At 41.4% G+C, this 14,580-nt stretch overlaps 1 protein-coding gene across 1 annotated transcript in view; it reads right to left on the reverse strand.

Annotated features, from left to right (window-relative positions):
- Positions 1–996: 996 nt before the first annotated feature.
- The window catches only part of adgrb1a (adhesion G protein-coupled receptor B1a), a 101,058-nt gene continuing 87,474 nt past the window's right edge, over positions 997–14,580 (reverse strand). Inside the window, exons 25-32 of the mRNA XM_041044446.1 lie at positions 12,850–12,948; positions 9,182–9,353; positions 8,389–8,484; positions 8,251–8,290; positions 6,071–6,732; positions 4,356–4,391; positions 3,974–4,132; positions 997–2,259 (exon numbers count right to left, since the gene is read on the reverse strand). Of these exons, the coding sequence (XP_040900380.1) occupies positions 2,065–2,259; positions 3,974–4,132; positions 4,356–4,391; positions 6,071–6,732; positions 8,251–8,290; positions 8,389–8,484; positions 9,182–9,353; positions 12,850–12,948 (1,459 nt within the window). The 3' untranslated portion in view covers positions 997–2,064. The remainder of the gene's footprint in view (positions 2,260–3,973; positions 4,133–4,355; positions 4,392–6,070; positions 6,733–8,250; positions 8,291–8,388; positions 8,485–9,181; positions 9,354–12,849; positions 12,949–14,580) is intronic.

Here is a 14,580-nt window from a genome sequence, read left to right on the forward strand (position 1 = left end):
TGCAGATTCTGCATGTTGCCTGACCCCATGCCAACCACGCCAACAGGACATCACCGTGTCAAAAAGACAAACATTTCCTGCACACAAGTTTCCTTAAAACCAGAAATGGACATTTTTGTAGTTTCCTTTGTGAAACTACAAAGGTACCACTGCTGTGTTTTTGTGTGTCACAGATATTTCAGTGGTTTGAAACAACTAGAAAAACAGAAATAAATTTAAAAAAAACGAGCAGTTACTCCCCGATCCTGTAATTGCAGCTTGTAGCTACAGAGGCCAACATATTTTAACAGTTTGAAGTTTTTAAGAAGCAGATTCTCCTCTCTGACACCAAACTGCACGCAGACTGCAACACACGTTATTAAACGTAAAAACAAAAGAGCTAGTGTTTTTTTTATTATATAGATATGTTTTTATTAGAAATAAGACACATTCATTTTGTGCTCTGAAAACTGTACATTAACAAAGAGTTGACCCAGTAAAATAAAAAGGGGAGTGAGGGGAGGTGGGAGTGGTGTGTGTGTGTGTGACAAGGTGGGTCGCACATTGGGAGGGGCGGGGTTTGAGGTTGTAGGTCAGGTGTCGACGGTCGGGAGTTTCGACAGTTACACATCTGAGGGAGTGACTGGCGGTGATATCAAAACACACACTGTTACATTGCGATACAGAACACTCGTATAGTCCAGTAACCTGAAGGGACGGGGATGGGGGGTGGGGGACGGGTTATGGGGGGGGGGGGGGGGGGGGGGGGTTTGGTATCAGAATTATGATTATGTTCATATTTATAATCATGATAACAACTATCCCCAAGCACAGTAAGAAAGATATTTATAGGCTAAAATCCATTCTGTAGAACTCTGTTGAAATAATTACAATGCTGTACATCAGGACTCCAAATGAGCCTTGTGCTTTCTCTATGTGCAACCACCACCCCTCACTGAACCCAGCCTTCAGTATAGCATCACCTTTAATCATCATATCATATATATATTTATAGATCTGGTCATTTACTCATCTTCCATTAATCAGCGCGCACACACGTACACACACACACACACACACACACACACGCACATAAAAGTACCTTCTTCCTTAACATCTTTGCTGTACCGAGTTTGCTTATACATCAAGAAACTGATCCAAACAGCCCGTGTCTGTTGCACGTGGCTCCCTCAGGACACTCTGTTGTCCATGCTGTCCCACTGTGGGCAGCATTGAGGTTGAGGACCGATTAGAGTGCAAAGCCCAGTGGCCCGCTCTCTGGCGTCTCTGAGGTGTCTGTCGATGAGTAGGCAATGTGATGTCTTCGAATTTTTTTTAATTTTTTATATCCTCTCCTTTGCTTGTCGTTGCTGGGCCAACCTTGCCCCTGCCAGGGTCAGGGGGATAAAGAGTTAGAGCCAAAGGGATTGGGGTGAGTTGTAGAAGAGTAGGGAGGGTGTGTGGGGGGGACAACAGCGCTGAGGAGGACGTTGATGTATGTTTGGCAGTCTGCCTCCTCAAACCCTCGTTTCCTTTTGAGATTGATGTTGGCAAAGAAATAAATCCAGAGGCATCTCAAGCCGTGTACAACATCAGCGTTCGTCAGGAGAAAGAGAGAGCTGAAGCAACAATACTCTCAACAGTGGAAAAAAGAGACATAATCATGATTATTACATTGTAACCATTTAATACATTGCATGATTACCTTTGCTATGCTGTTTATTACATGATGCACACACAGTAGCTGAATCAGCTACTTTGGCAATCTGTCTCCCGTGGTATCTGAGACCGTATACAAGGAAATGACTAGTATTTTGCTGACAAAAACACAGTCCAAACATCAAATGAAACAACAGAGAAAGACACCTGTTCCTGTTCTCTCTTTAGTTGGTTAAATTGATTTTCTGATATTGTGACGCTTCTGGCTCCTCCTCGCCCTGCTTCCCCCTCATGTTCCCGTGGTAGGCTTCATCCAGCCTTAGAGTAGAAGCACTGAGCAGGGCAGTGTGTGTGTTGTGTCTGCTTGTTTGTCTGAGGGCATTGGGGAAAAAAAAGAGAGTTGTAGGTATGAGGCCAGAACCCAGGTCACACCTCTGTCTGCAGGTCCATGATCTCCTGGCCCACCAGCGGGATGGTGGCGCTGGTCTTCTCCCACTCCACTGTCTGCAGCTCCAGAGGAGAGGCAGCCACTGTCTCCAGGTCCTTCCTCACCCAGGATGGGGGAGAGTGGGTCTTCCTGATGCCCTCCCACGCCCTCTTACTCGGGGTCTGCTGCTTGTCCTGATGGGGAGAGGACAGAGGGGAGAGGCTTGTTTGTCTGAGACAAAATCTGTGATATTTCCCAGTTCCTTGGTGGATTTCTTAAAGGAACAGTTTGACATTTTCATACATGTATTTGGTTTCTTGTTGATGGTAAAACAAGGACATCATCACCACTGTAAGTATGAATCTGGAGCTTAACTTAGTATGAAGAAAGAAACAGTGGGAAGCTACAATGGCCCATTCAAAAGTTCAGAAAAAAATCTACCAGAACATCTAAAGCACACTAATTAACATGCTGTATCTCATTTGTTTAATCCGTACACAAATATAAAAACATCAATTTTAGTTTCACTTGAGGCTATAAGCTGGAATTATTCCTTGGGCCATATCTGGCAATACTTATAAACTTATAAAATGTCAAACTACTCCTTGCTCATTCCGTCTAAAGTGTAGCATACACAATAGCACTAATAAAAATATGATTATGGCCGAGGCACATCCTCAAAACACATCTTGTACCCACAGTGGACAAGTCGATCTCTCTGCCTCTTCCACTTGTTATCACATCACAAAGTTTCTTTTCTTTTCCAAAGTTAATGCTGTGTGATTCTACAGGAGTATTACAAATATCTAACTGGGTTCTGAAACTCAAATTGTGTCAAATTGCTGTAGCTTTGACAGTTGGGAAGTGAAGTTGCCTTAAGACAGAGAAGACCTGACTCCAAAGCTGTGAAACAAACGGAGCTCGGGGGCTTTTGCAGCCAAAGCTGCAGATCAGCTGGAAATCAACAGCTGCCGTGGAATAACGGCAGCTACAAAGCCAACATGCGACTCACTGGCTAATAGTAATGTCTTAAAATTGCTAGTTGTAGAGAAGCAAGGTGGGGAAAAAAGTGTTAGCTGGCAGTTAGAGCTTTTTTGGCTTGGACAGGCAAAAAGAAAAAAAAAAATCTTATCTGATAAGCCAGATAAACTTGGATTGGCTCTTTAATTCTCTGATTTGCTTGCTTTCTTTGCTTATTGAGTACTGTAATATTTATGTATAGCCATCCATTATTTAAACATAAGTTTAAATAATTTATAGTGGCCATAACATAACCCTACACTATGGTTATTATCATAGAGACCTGAGAATAACATTCAAAGAAAACAGGAATGGGAATTTACAGTGGTTTTCCACTAGCATGAAACTAGCACGTTAGCTTGTACTGCGACCTAACCAGTGTCCTAATGCTGCTGTATAGTTTTGCTTCATTTCATTCTTTGCTGACCGTTAGCTTGCCTGTCTTTTTTTCTCTCTAGGTATTGCATATCTACTTGAAACTCATGACATAGATGCAGAATTGGCACAGTCAGACAGACGCTTATGAAAATAACCAAGCACTATTGAAGGGCAGCAGTACATTAGCTTGTATTTAGCTACAGCCCGGGCTGCTAGCTCAACCTTTAAAGTGACACTGTAGATTTGGCAGTGTTTGTAGTTGTAGCTTGTATGCCCACCCACAGCTATACCTCGAGATGCCTCCACAGATATGTTTTTTCTGGCTGTTACATTGTAAGCAGATGTAATCTTTAAATTGGCTGCACTAATATCAGGCAACTCCACCTAGCTGTGGTGATTTGTGCTAGTGAAAAGGAGAACAACATTACAAAAGGTGGGGTGGGATTGGGAAGTGGTGGTGGGAAGGGGGGGGGGCAGGGGAGGGGGCTGAACAGAATAAATAAACTTTACACTCATGTTGGTCTTGTCACTGCTGGCAGAGGACACACTCCATCTTTTGGTAGCTTTGGCGTCAACAGGTGGAGATTCTCTATCCTTGTCTGCACTGTGAATCTTCCTGTTCAGGTCCTGAAACATGTCCTGGTGGCGTTTCCGGGTGTGCATTATTTTCTACACAGGAACATTGCACGTTACAATGTAAACAGCACAGGCTACCATCAATCCTACTTTACGCCCTTTACATGTAGACTCTAATCTCGATACTACAGCCATACCCAAACTTTGAGTAATAAATGTATGCAAAACATCCAGAGGTCTGAATAGCTTGGAGACATATCAGCGTTTTGGTCTAAGTTTAAAAAGCTCTGTAAGGAACCAAAGAGACTAAAATTACCTCAAAGTCAAGCTCTGCATAGCGTGATTTTCGTCTCTGGGGGGGAGATGAGACAGAGAGATTAAAGATGTGTCTTGATATTGTGTGCCTTATTTCTCAAGTGTTTCACTTTGTATCACCACATCAGCCAGTCACGAAAGGGTGTTTCTGAGACTCAGAGGAGAGGAGTGAGTCATGAGGGAAGAAACAAGGTTTGCTGCTGGTCATTCTGACCCTGTTGGCACAAGTTTGCAGTTAACAGATTGTGACCGAACGACCTTTAAGTCCTCCGTAACAGAGTGGTGAAGGAAAACCTGACCTTCAGGCTGCTCGGTAGCTGTGGCAGCTGCCGCCTAACACGGCATTATGGAAGTGCATTGTGCCCCGAAGTAAAAAGACACCAGCAGGCAGATGTCCAGGCTGTGTCATCTCAACTTGCCACTGCTGTCTGGGCGAAGAGCTGAGTGAAAACTAACCTTTTTAGAGATGCTGTCCTTACATGGAGCCAGAAAATGCTGGGGTGCTTCTTATGACACAGTTTTTTGTTAAGACTGAAATAAGGGGGCTTAAAAGAACTGTAGGACACTGCCGACCCGTAACCTAATTCAGGTAACTGATAACTATTCAGTTCATCAATGTATGGCTAGTTGATCATCTCTGTTGCTACGTTTGTGAAACGTAGCCTATGGCACAATACATGCCACGCTGATGATGCTGTATAGTTTACTATATAAATGGCTGTGGTCCATGCAAACTAATAGATGATGAACAAAAAAGATTCATGTGCCTGTATTGAGAGAGTGACAATAACAAGATATAATGAGAAGAAGGTGATATTTACCATCACAGTGCTACCATAAATTCTCAAACAGACACTATGTGGTGGGTGGAACTATATGTTACATGGTAAATTAAGCATAATATCCTTTCCCACAACACTAATTCCATCAACAACACATGACATGACACACTGACAGCTCTGCAGTTCCTGTTTAACAGAAATACCATTTTTACGCATTAATTTATTCCAATCAGTTCTACTTTGTTGTCTTTTTTTTTTTTATCGTTTTAGCATCCAGCTACTGTGAGTCACTACTTCCTGCAGACGGCTTCCAGGAAAGGAAAGGGATTATACCAGTTACTGACCGAAACTTAATAGCTCTAGAAAAAACTGCAACTAAGAACACATTTGTGAAAAAAGGTATTTATGCTAAAAAGCGAAACTGAGAGCAGTCAGTATGGAACAACTGTTGTTGTTGATGGGATTCCTGCCGTGTAAATTCATATTATCATGAAGTTATCAAAAAATAAAAAAAGAGGTAAATATGAAAAAAAAAACCAGGTAAAACAAGTAAATATGATTGAAGTTTTGAATTGGTATTAACATCAAATGATCAAAAAACATCAAAAAACATAAATAGCAAATTATAAAAGGAACACATCAGAGACCACAGAAATATCTCAGAACAATACAGAATAAAAAATCAGGAACTGGTTTATATTGGAGACAATTTTCAACATGGGAATTAAAACCTGTCTCAAATGTAAACCAGTTCCTATCAAAGGCCTGGTTCTTGAAGCAGTTGAGATGAATAACCCAAAAGCATTTGAGAATTTGTGGTAAGTAGCAGCAGCACAAAACAAAACTTTACATGCATGTATGTTAAATATGAAGCATGAGGCTGATAATGCATTATTCTAACAATAATATGCTAATTCGTTTAGTGGTGTCTTACCTCCAGTGAGCTCATGGACAGTGTGGAGACGGTCTCACTCTTGGACATCACGCCAGAATTTCCAGACTCTCCCCCGTCACACATGCTGTTGGCCACCTGGGAGTCTCTGGGCATGTTCTGCAGGTTGTGTGCAGGTGAGTCTCTGTCAGAGCATGACACACTGACCTGCTCAGCAGGCAGGGTCTTCAGCCCAAAGCCAGGCACTGGCTCTCCGCTGGCAGTGTTAGCCAGGTGGATGAGCCTGGTCTGAGGCAGCTGCTCGATGCTGATGTTATACTTGGCCGTCTGCTCTTCTTTCCCCTTGGCTGGCTTCAGGGTGCCCGTGTTGTTGGTGGGTAGAATGACGTATCCCGGGGCTTTAACGGCGCCCTCCGAGCTGCTGCCTTCGCCGTTCCCTCGAGGCAGCTCTCCATCCAGTTGCTTGAAGAGCTCGCTGTCACAGATGTAGATCGATTTGGCACCTGGAAGCTCTGTGCTTATTCCCTTGGCGGCACCTTTCTCCCTTCGTAGCGTCAAAGTGTGACTGTTGTAGTCGGCCACGTTCTGGAGGTGAACCTTAGCCATGCTGGCCGGCATGGTGTTAAAGTTAGAGCCCTTCTGAAGGGTGAGGGTCCCGGAGGAGGCCTTCTCCTCCCCCTGGAGAGATGAGCGTTTCATAGTGCCTGGCAGCAATAGAAGGACAGAAAAAACATCTCAGATGAACAGTTGGATGTGTCTGGATACACCTGCTTGGGGGTCCTTGAGCTGTGGGTCCCTCCAGGTCTCCCATTTCTCACAGTACATTATACTGTATACGCTGTAGTGTTCAAGCAGGCAAATTAACAACAACAATAACAATAACAGTAACAGCAATAATAGCAGACTTTATTTTATAGCACAATTCATGCATGGAATGCCACACCAAGTGCAAAACATAAAAAGCAGATAATCACAACCTTTATGAGAAAGCAATAAAAACAAGGAAAATGTATCTGAATTAAAACAACATGATAAAAAGAAGTAATATGAACCACACTATATGAACCATACTACTGGATTTTGTATTTATATTTAAGAGGCTTCTAAACCAGACAGGGCCTCGTGATCAGGTAACAACACATCTGAAACTGTAAGTTAGTGGTGCGTATTCTCAGATATTCAGGTTAGCCATTTCAGATTTGCTGAATTTAGAGGTCTGTTTGCCCCTGATGCAGCTTCCAGATCTGTCAGGTCAATGGTAATATTGACCCAATATACCCAGAAATATTAGAGGGATACTACAGTATAAACGCTGTGGCAAAATTATTATTATTTTTATTTATATTATCTCATGAAACATAGAGTATTATCTAACGTTGTGCCTTTGCACACACATACCTGATTAAACATACTGTGGACAGAAAATTCCAGCAGTGTTAATACCAAACAAAGCAGGTATTTGCTCTCACACACCTTTATTCATCAGATCATGCTGAGTGCTCTGATGAATCAAACAGCAAATCTCCCAAAAAACAGATCTACTGAGTTATCTTTGTAAAATCATTTGAACTGACAATACATGGCAACTGTCATGTCTGCCTTGACCTTACGACCTGACCTCATTTCAGTATAACAACTGTTGGCTTATGGCAGCCCATTCCATATTTAGGATGGTCAGCAGCATCACACAATGCTCAGTCCCACAAGACTAAATATCTAACATGCCCTCACAGTGCTCCCTCCTCCTCCATGAAATTTACAAAGAAAAAAAAAAAACATCAACAAAACAATCATATCTCTCTCCGCTGCTTCCTGTCTTTTCTCGATCGGGCCTGTCTGTGTCTCAATAGCTTTTCTGCTCCAGATTCTTTTCTTGATATCCTGTCTCAAGAGATAATCAGATTTTCACTCCCAGCTGATATCAGAGCAGAACCGGTATCTGATGCAGCACTGTCAGGAGGGACTGCTGTATAATTACACAGCGGCAGTGTAGGAGTGACTCTGACAGCCCTATTTATCTGCATACACGTTCGTCCCACTCCCATCAGCCTGGGCTAAACTGTGATATGCAGCAGTAATGCGCTGTATCTCTTGTCAAAACAGCTCCGTGGCGAAAGGAGGCTATTGTGATGATGATTGTGAGGCACAAGTGCAGAACTGAGGGAGAACATGGTTCTTTTCTGTTACAGCGACGCTGAGGGCTTTGAAGCAGTGAAGCTTACCTGATCTGCAAGCCATATCGACGTCTTTCTCAAAGTCCGTCTGAGAATAGAAAACAACAAATACCGTATCAACTGTGCACACATTTAGTACTAGAAAACCGAATGAAAATCAGACCACGCATATGCACGTATTCATACCATGAGCTGAGCGTGGCCATTTTGGAAAGACCCTCCTGAATCTCCATTAGCGTCTTCCTGCCGATCCACAACACGACACTTCACTGCCTCCTGAACCTGAAACAAACCATGAGAGATACATCAGTTCTCAAACGATGAATGAGTTACCGTTTCTAAACAAATCTAAAGGTCTGCAGGTCCTGCTGACATGGGGTCAATAAACTCTAGAAGGTTCTCCCCATTTGGGAGCCTGAACGGTCTCCTGGCGAGCCATGGAAGTCTGAACCCTGTGTCCCCACCCAGTATATTTTAAGATAATGGACCCACACGGTCCACAGACCATCATGATGAGCAGTCTGGGGTCACCAAAATCCTATAATGTAAATGTAACTAGAATAGACTTGGAGTAAATGAGTGAATGCAGCGTGATACAGAGGACATGAGTCTATTATACTGAAAAAGATCCATGGGTCACTGACTTTCCAAAAGAGGAAGGGTTCATTGTGTGGGAAGCATGGATGTGCTCACTAATTTACCTGCTCTTGATATTTCTTGTGATCAAGTGAGACTTTTGGCTGAGTGCAGGGTAGAGGGGTCTGCCAAATAAAACATTAGGATGGACATTCTGCGGACTAAGGACATCATGGACAATGAGACATTATGACTATAGTAGTCAAAGGATAATTTGTACTTACAGCGATGCTAGATGGAAAGTTTAGAGTTTAACAAAGTCCTGAGTAATCATCCCCTGACATCACCTCAGCTTTATATTTCAGAAGTAGACATATCTAAGGCGAGTGGTCCTGTGAGGTACCTCTCTGCGCAGGATGCAGTGCACCATGACAATGACAAAGCCTTCCAGTGAGTCAAAGACAGCAAAGAGGATCTGGAAGAGCGCAGAGCGCCGATCAGTAATGGCAAGGACAGCCGACATCCAGGTGAGGGCCAGGAGGGGCAAAACCACACAGGAGCTCCACAGTGACGCCCTGCAGGACGGGATGGGAATGACAGTCAAAGACAGCACAAGCAAACTTTTGTCAACTTGACACAAAGGGCAAGACTACAATGTTCTGTCAATTATGCTGTAAAAACACTTCATATTCTCCATTAGCTTTTTTTTTTTTTTTTCACAGCCTACGGCAGTCCTCTAATAGAAATCAATCCCAAGAGATAAACTGAATTTCTTTTCTTTTGTAACATCAAAAAAAAAGGTAGAGAATGCTTAACACAGTGTTCAACCAATGTCCTACATGCCCTTATATAACTGCCCACGCTGTTAGCGGCCTTCAACTCTAACCATGCATAAATACACAACAAATAATTAGGTTACTATCGCAAACAACAACATACATCCATTATCTGCTGCTATATATGTTCATAATTCACATATATTACATGCATGTATGTTTAAGATGGTTCAGTCAAACCATAAAAGGGTCTAGTGCCACAGGAAAGACAGGAGGAGCGAGGGTGAGCAGTGGGGGAAAAAAAAACGAGTGTAATGAGGCTGAAACAGAATGCAAAGACAAACAGAAGAGGCAGAGCAGAGGAGGACAGAGGAAGAGAGTCAAAAGAAAGAGAAGTGTCATTCCCCCTGCCCCTGTGGTTGGTTCCACTTTACTGGTTTTTCTGTCTGTTTGTTTCTGACTCATTTCTGTTTGTTGTTATATTTACATCACGAATGAACAGGGACAGTAGATACTCTCTGTGTGAGTGTCAGGAAAGTAAGCTTAATTCAGCTGTTCTTACTGAACCTATTCAACAGACGTTAAGGTTCACTTTTAGTTAAAGTATAGTCCAGAGGTGGAAAAAGTACTGAAGCCTTTTCCTCAACTCAAACTAAATCCAACAGTGGAGCGCTGCTCCGTTATAAGCATCACAGCTGCACATGTGATACATGTGAGGACAAACCAAATGGAACTAGAAATAAATGCCTGTCTTTGTTTCATGCAGTGTAACTGCTGTAACTGGTCTAACAGCAGGTTTTCTCTCCAAAGGGACAAACAACTGCAGGACCTCATGGTACTTATGCTTCACTCATGTCACATGAAAACATTATTCTCTGACTGAAACTGTTTAGACTGACTGATCCAAATGGTAATCCTGTAGGGCATTACCAATGATGCAATGATGACACAACCACTACAAATCATGCACTGATAAGAGATGTAATGGGAAAAAAATAAAAAAAATAATTCACAACATAAATAGCGATTATAATCCATCAAGATCTCAAGATAATATCGCTACTAACAAGACAGAAAATGTTCCCCACTACAATTTTAATGTGTCAAAGAAACATCCAAATATAATAATATGATTGTGTTTAAATGCTATCGTGCTCAAGGCATTTTCTAATGCACATCTGTGCATAGTTTGTGTTTAATAAATTATTCTGGAAAGGGAAATGTGAAATATCAGATAAAGATAAAGTAAAAATGTCAATATTTTTCTCTAAAACGTAGTTAAGCTAAAGAACAAAGGCAAACAACAAGAAAACCAAAGCAGCAGTATTAAAAGCTCTGTACTGCCTAATTAATAAGTACTTAGTTACTTTCCACCTCTGGTATTAAACTGGGGTAGGCAAACGCCCACAGTATTTCCTACTGTGTGAATCCTTTTTTGGAGAAGCTTTCCCACCCTGCCCCAGTAACAAACTTCAACATTAAGCTCTGGTATGAAACTGGTCACAGTGAAAGATGCCAAAAACAGGCACAACAAATTAATACAGCATTCAAAAAGGCAACTCCAGTTATTTTCAGTCTGGACCTTGTTTTCAGTATTCCTCATTCATAATCAAACGATCTGACTGTAGTTCTACAAACTGTGGTTCTTTCATACAGGCTAAATCCACTGATGTTGGAAATAAATCAATACGATACTAAAGCTTGTGTTTATAATAGAGGCTGACCTGATTGTAAAACTTGTGGACCACGATGGGACCACATCAGACCACAACAGATGGGACCACAATAAAAAGTATCACTTAAAAGGACTGATACTCTGTTGTCCAAAGGAAAGAAATAATACACAAGTATAAAACAGGATCAGCAGCATCATCAATAGGATGGGGATGGATGAATCGAGGTAAGCAGCAATAAAAGCTATGACCAGGAAAAACATCATTATTAGAATATTTGAATGTGTTGCCTATTAAATTTAGATATATGGGATATGACTCAGAATCAGAACAAACATTATTTGAACCTTTAAATGTTGCCTCTTTTTTTTTTTTTTTAGATCCGCCCATATTTCCTGGGAACAGACTCAACTAGACCGTGAAATAGCTAGGATGCAGGAGCAAAACAAAATCTGGATACTAAAGAGGCAGAATCGGGACGGGACGAGGTTAGCAACAACAAAAACTACTGAACCGTTATTAAGAAACATTATTATTTGGCTATTTAAAAGTGTTGTGTATTATATTTTGATCTACCCATATCACTTAGAAAGAGACTTGATTAAAGGTCACAGGATTGGGAAAAGAACAAGGCTGATCACAATAAAAGCAAAAAAAATGAATGTAATTTTAATATTAAATGTGTTACCTGTTGTAAATCAATCTACCCATAAAAGTGAAGGGACTGGGTTATATATACTGGCGAATATTACCCAACCACAGTCTGAAATATATCCTGCAGATATCTGCTCGTCTATTTGAACACATTTTACCAGCCAGAAAAAAAAAAAAAATGTGTCCGTGTGTGTGTGTGTAATGCGTCAACAAGGTCACATACATCACATACACACGTGGTTAGACTATGAGGGGAAATTATGTGTATGAAGCGTCAATCGAAAGACGTCACTGCTTTTTAAATGTATTAAGTAAGTAGCTATTTAGATGTAGCATATGTGGACTGTAGCAGAGAGTAACACTCAGTGCAAACAGAGGAAGATAACTCCACAATTAACCTCTGCAGTTATGATCAGATTCTATTAACAGCATAGCTAGAAGTAGAAAATGAAGGCCCAGGCTGAAAATAATGGAAATAGCCAATCTAGGCAGTCATAGATCACAGCAACACACACACACACACACACAGTCACACACACATACACACACACACACACACACACACACACAGACACACAAACTGAGACAATAAAAGTGCTCGATGTCCTCTCTGGGTACAGAGCCATGGCCTTCTCAAAAATCTATTCTAACCAGCTTTGTGATGATCTCTTCAGGGACAAACACAGACACACACACACACACACACACTTATTCCATCATCAATCACATAAGCATTATTATTTACATATATACAGTTAACACAGTTTGTTTTCAGCAGCAGCATATGAGCTTCAAGAGTCTCTCATATTGCGTGACATCCTCTCTGCCAGGGCATCAGGGAGAAGAAAAAAAAATGACAGAGGGGTAAAGGGAAAGAGATCCTCTCAAGAGAGGGAGAAGAAGGGAGGCGTACAGCAGAGGAGAGAACAGAAGTAAAGAGTTAAGGAAAAATAATTAGCGGGACTAACATGGCGTTACTGGTAGCTGTGGTGGAAACGTCAGCCGAAGAGATAACTCCGCACTTGGCACATTTGAGCGTCATATTGTACAGTGGCACTGTCATCTGACTGCAAAGTCAAATTAACACGCTGTAACATACACAAACAGATACAGATGCACCTATACACAGACTCACAGAGATGCACGTGCACACACAAGCACGCACAAACAGTCACGCAAACAGTGAGTCACAGTGTTCTCGCACAATCTCTCTCTCAGGGTCCAGCTCGGAGTTTGGTGTGTGTGTTTTTGGCTTTGCCTGTGTGTGTGTGTGTGAACGACTAGTTTGATGGTCTAAAGGAAGCGGGACTCCTCTCTGAGTGGTCAGTATTTCATCCACTAAACTATTTATTTGTTTGTGCAACGAAAAGCTTTCATTCAAATGCCTCATTTCATCCATTTCACAGGCACATCTCAGAGCTCCACTCAGCTGTTACAGTCAGTCACTAAGTTCACTAAGGAAAAATCCTGCCTCAGTTATGACGATGCTGTTACAGGAAGTCGACACATTCAACACACCGCTGAAGTTAATTTATGGCACGTTACAAAGTCCGAAGTCATTCCCTCTCCCACAGAGCTGTAAAGATATTATAGAGCCCAGGTATTAAAATCCTGTTCATTTTACATTCAGCACATGAACAATGATGAGAGGTTCACAGCTGGACTACTGGATTTTTTTGTACAATTTACCAGTATGAAGCTTGAAAATATTACTAATACTGGCTCTTGATTCATTGTACTCTCTACAGGAATTTGCTAAGATCTTAGAATATAGCAACACTGCTAAACATGAAAACTAACAGAACTAATACCCTGAACTTTAGGTGGGAAGAGAGCTACCGCACTTAAGAGGCATTTCAGATTAAAACATTAAATTACTGAGCTTAATATTAAGTGCAGTTAAAACTGAGTGGAAGTTAAAGATTGCTCTCACCTTGTCTTCATTATTTTACATTAACCTTTGGACTCTAGATTCATTTGGTAACTGCGCTGCAGTGTTTTGTTTCCACTTGTGAGAAAATATTCTGAATGTTCTCCAGCTCTGATCTGTATGTGTGACTGCTGTCTTTACAGTCAGAAGCTCCCCAATTTCATGACTCTCTCACGCATGGTATGACTTTCATTCCTACACATTTTTTTGCCACTGTATGTCTATCTTGATGAACCTGATATTGATTATTGCTTTTCTTTTTTTTTTTTTTTTAGAATGCTGGCAGCATTTTCTGTATCCATATTCCATTACAGCTACAACACTAGAAATATCTCAGCTTGATGCCACGTTGTTTGCCCCCCGGCCAGTTATTCTCAAAAACAAAAACTTCAAAATGGACTGTTTCTGTGAGTTTAGCTTTTAATTTGTTCATTGAAGAGAATTATGGTACTAATATTATATTAATTCCCATCCGTTTACATGTAATTAAAAAGCAGAAGATGATTTCACTTTTTCCCCTTCCAGCACCAAATCCTACCAAAGCTCCCCAAACCATCAGGGTAACATTTATAACTCTGTATATCTCTCAACTGTTGCTTAACAAAGACTGACTACAAGTCTGGAGATATTGACAAGTAATAACAAACCGATCTGTTACCATGTGGCCTCGTCCTAAACAACAAATATAGCTGAGGAGCTGAAGGAATCGATTCTTATAGCCTCTGGACACCTGGATTAAAAATCACATAATGGCATAATGGAAGAAATT

Source organism: Toxotes jaculatrix, chromosome 8, assembly GCF_017976425.1.
Source record: "Toxotes jaculatrix isolate fToxJac2 chromosome 8, fToxJac2.pri, whole genome shotgun sequence".
Lineage (NCBI taxonomy): Eukaryota > Metazoa > Chordata > Actinopteri > Toxotidae > Toxotes > Toxotes jaculatrix.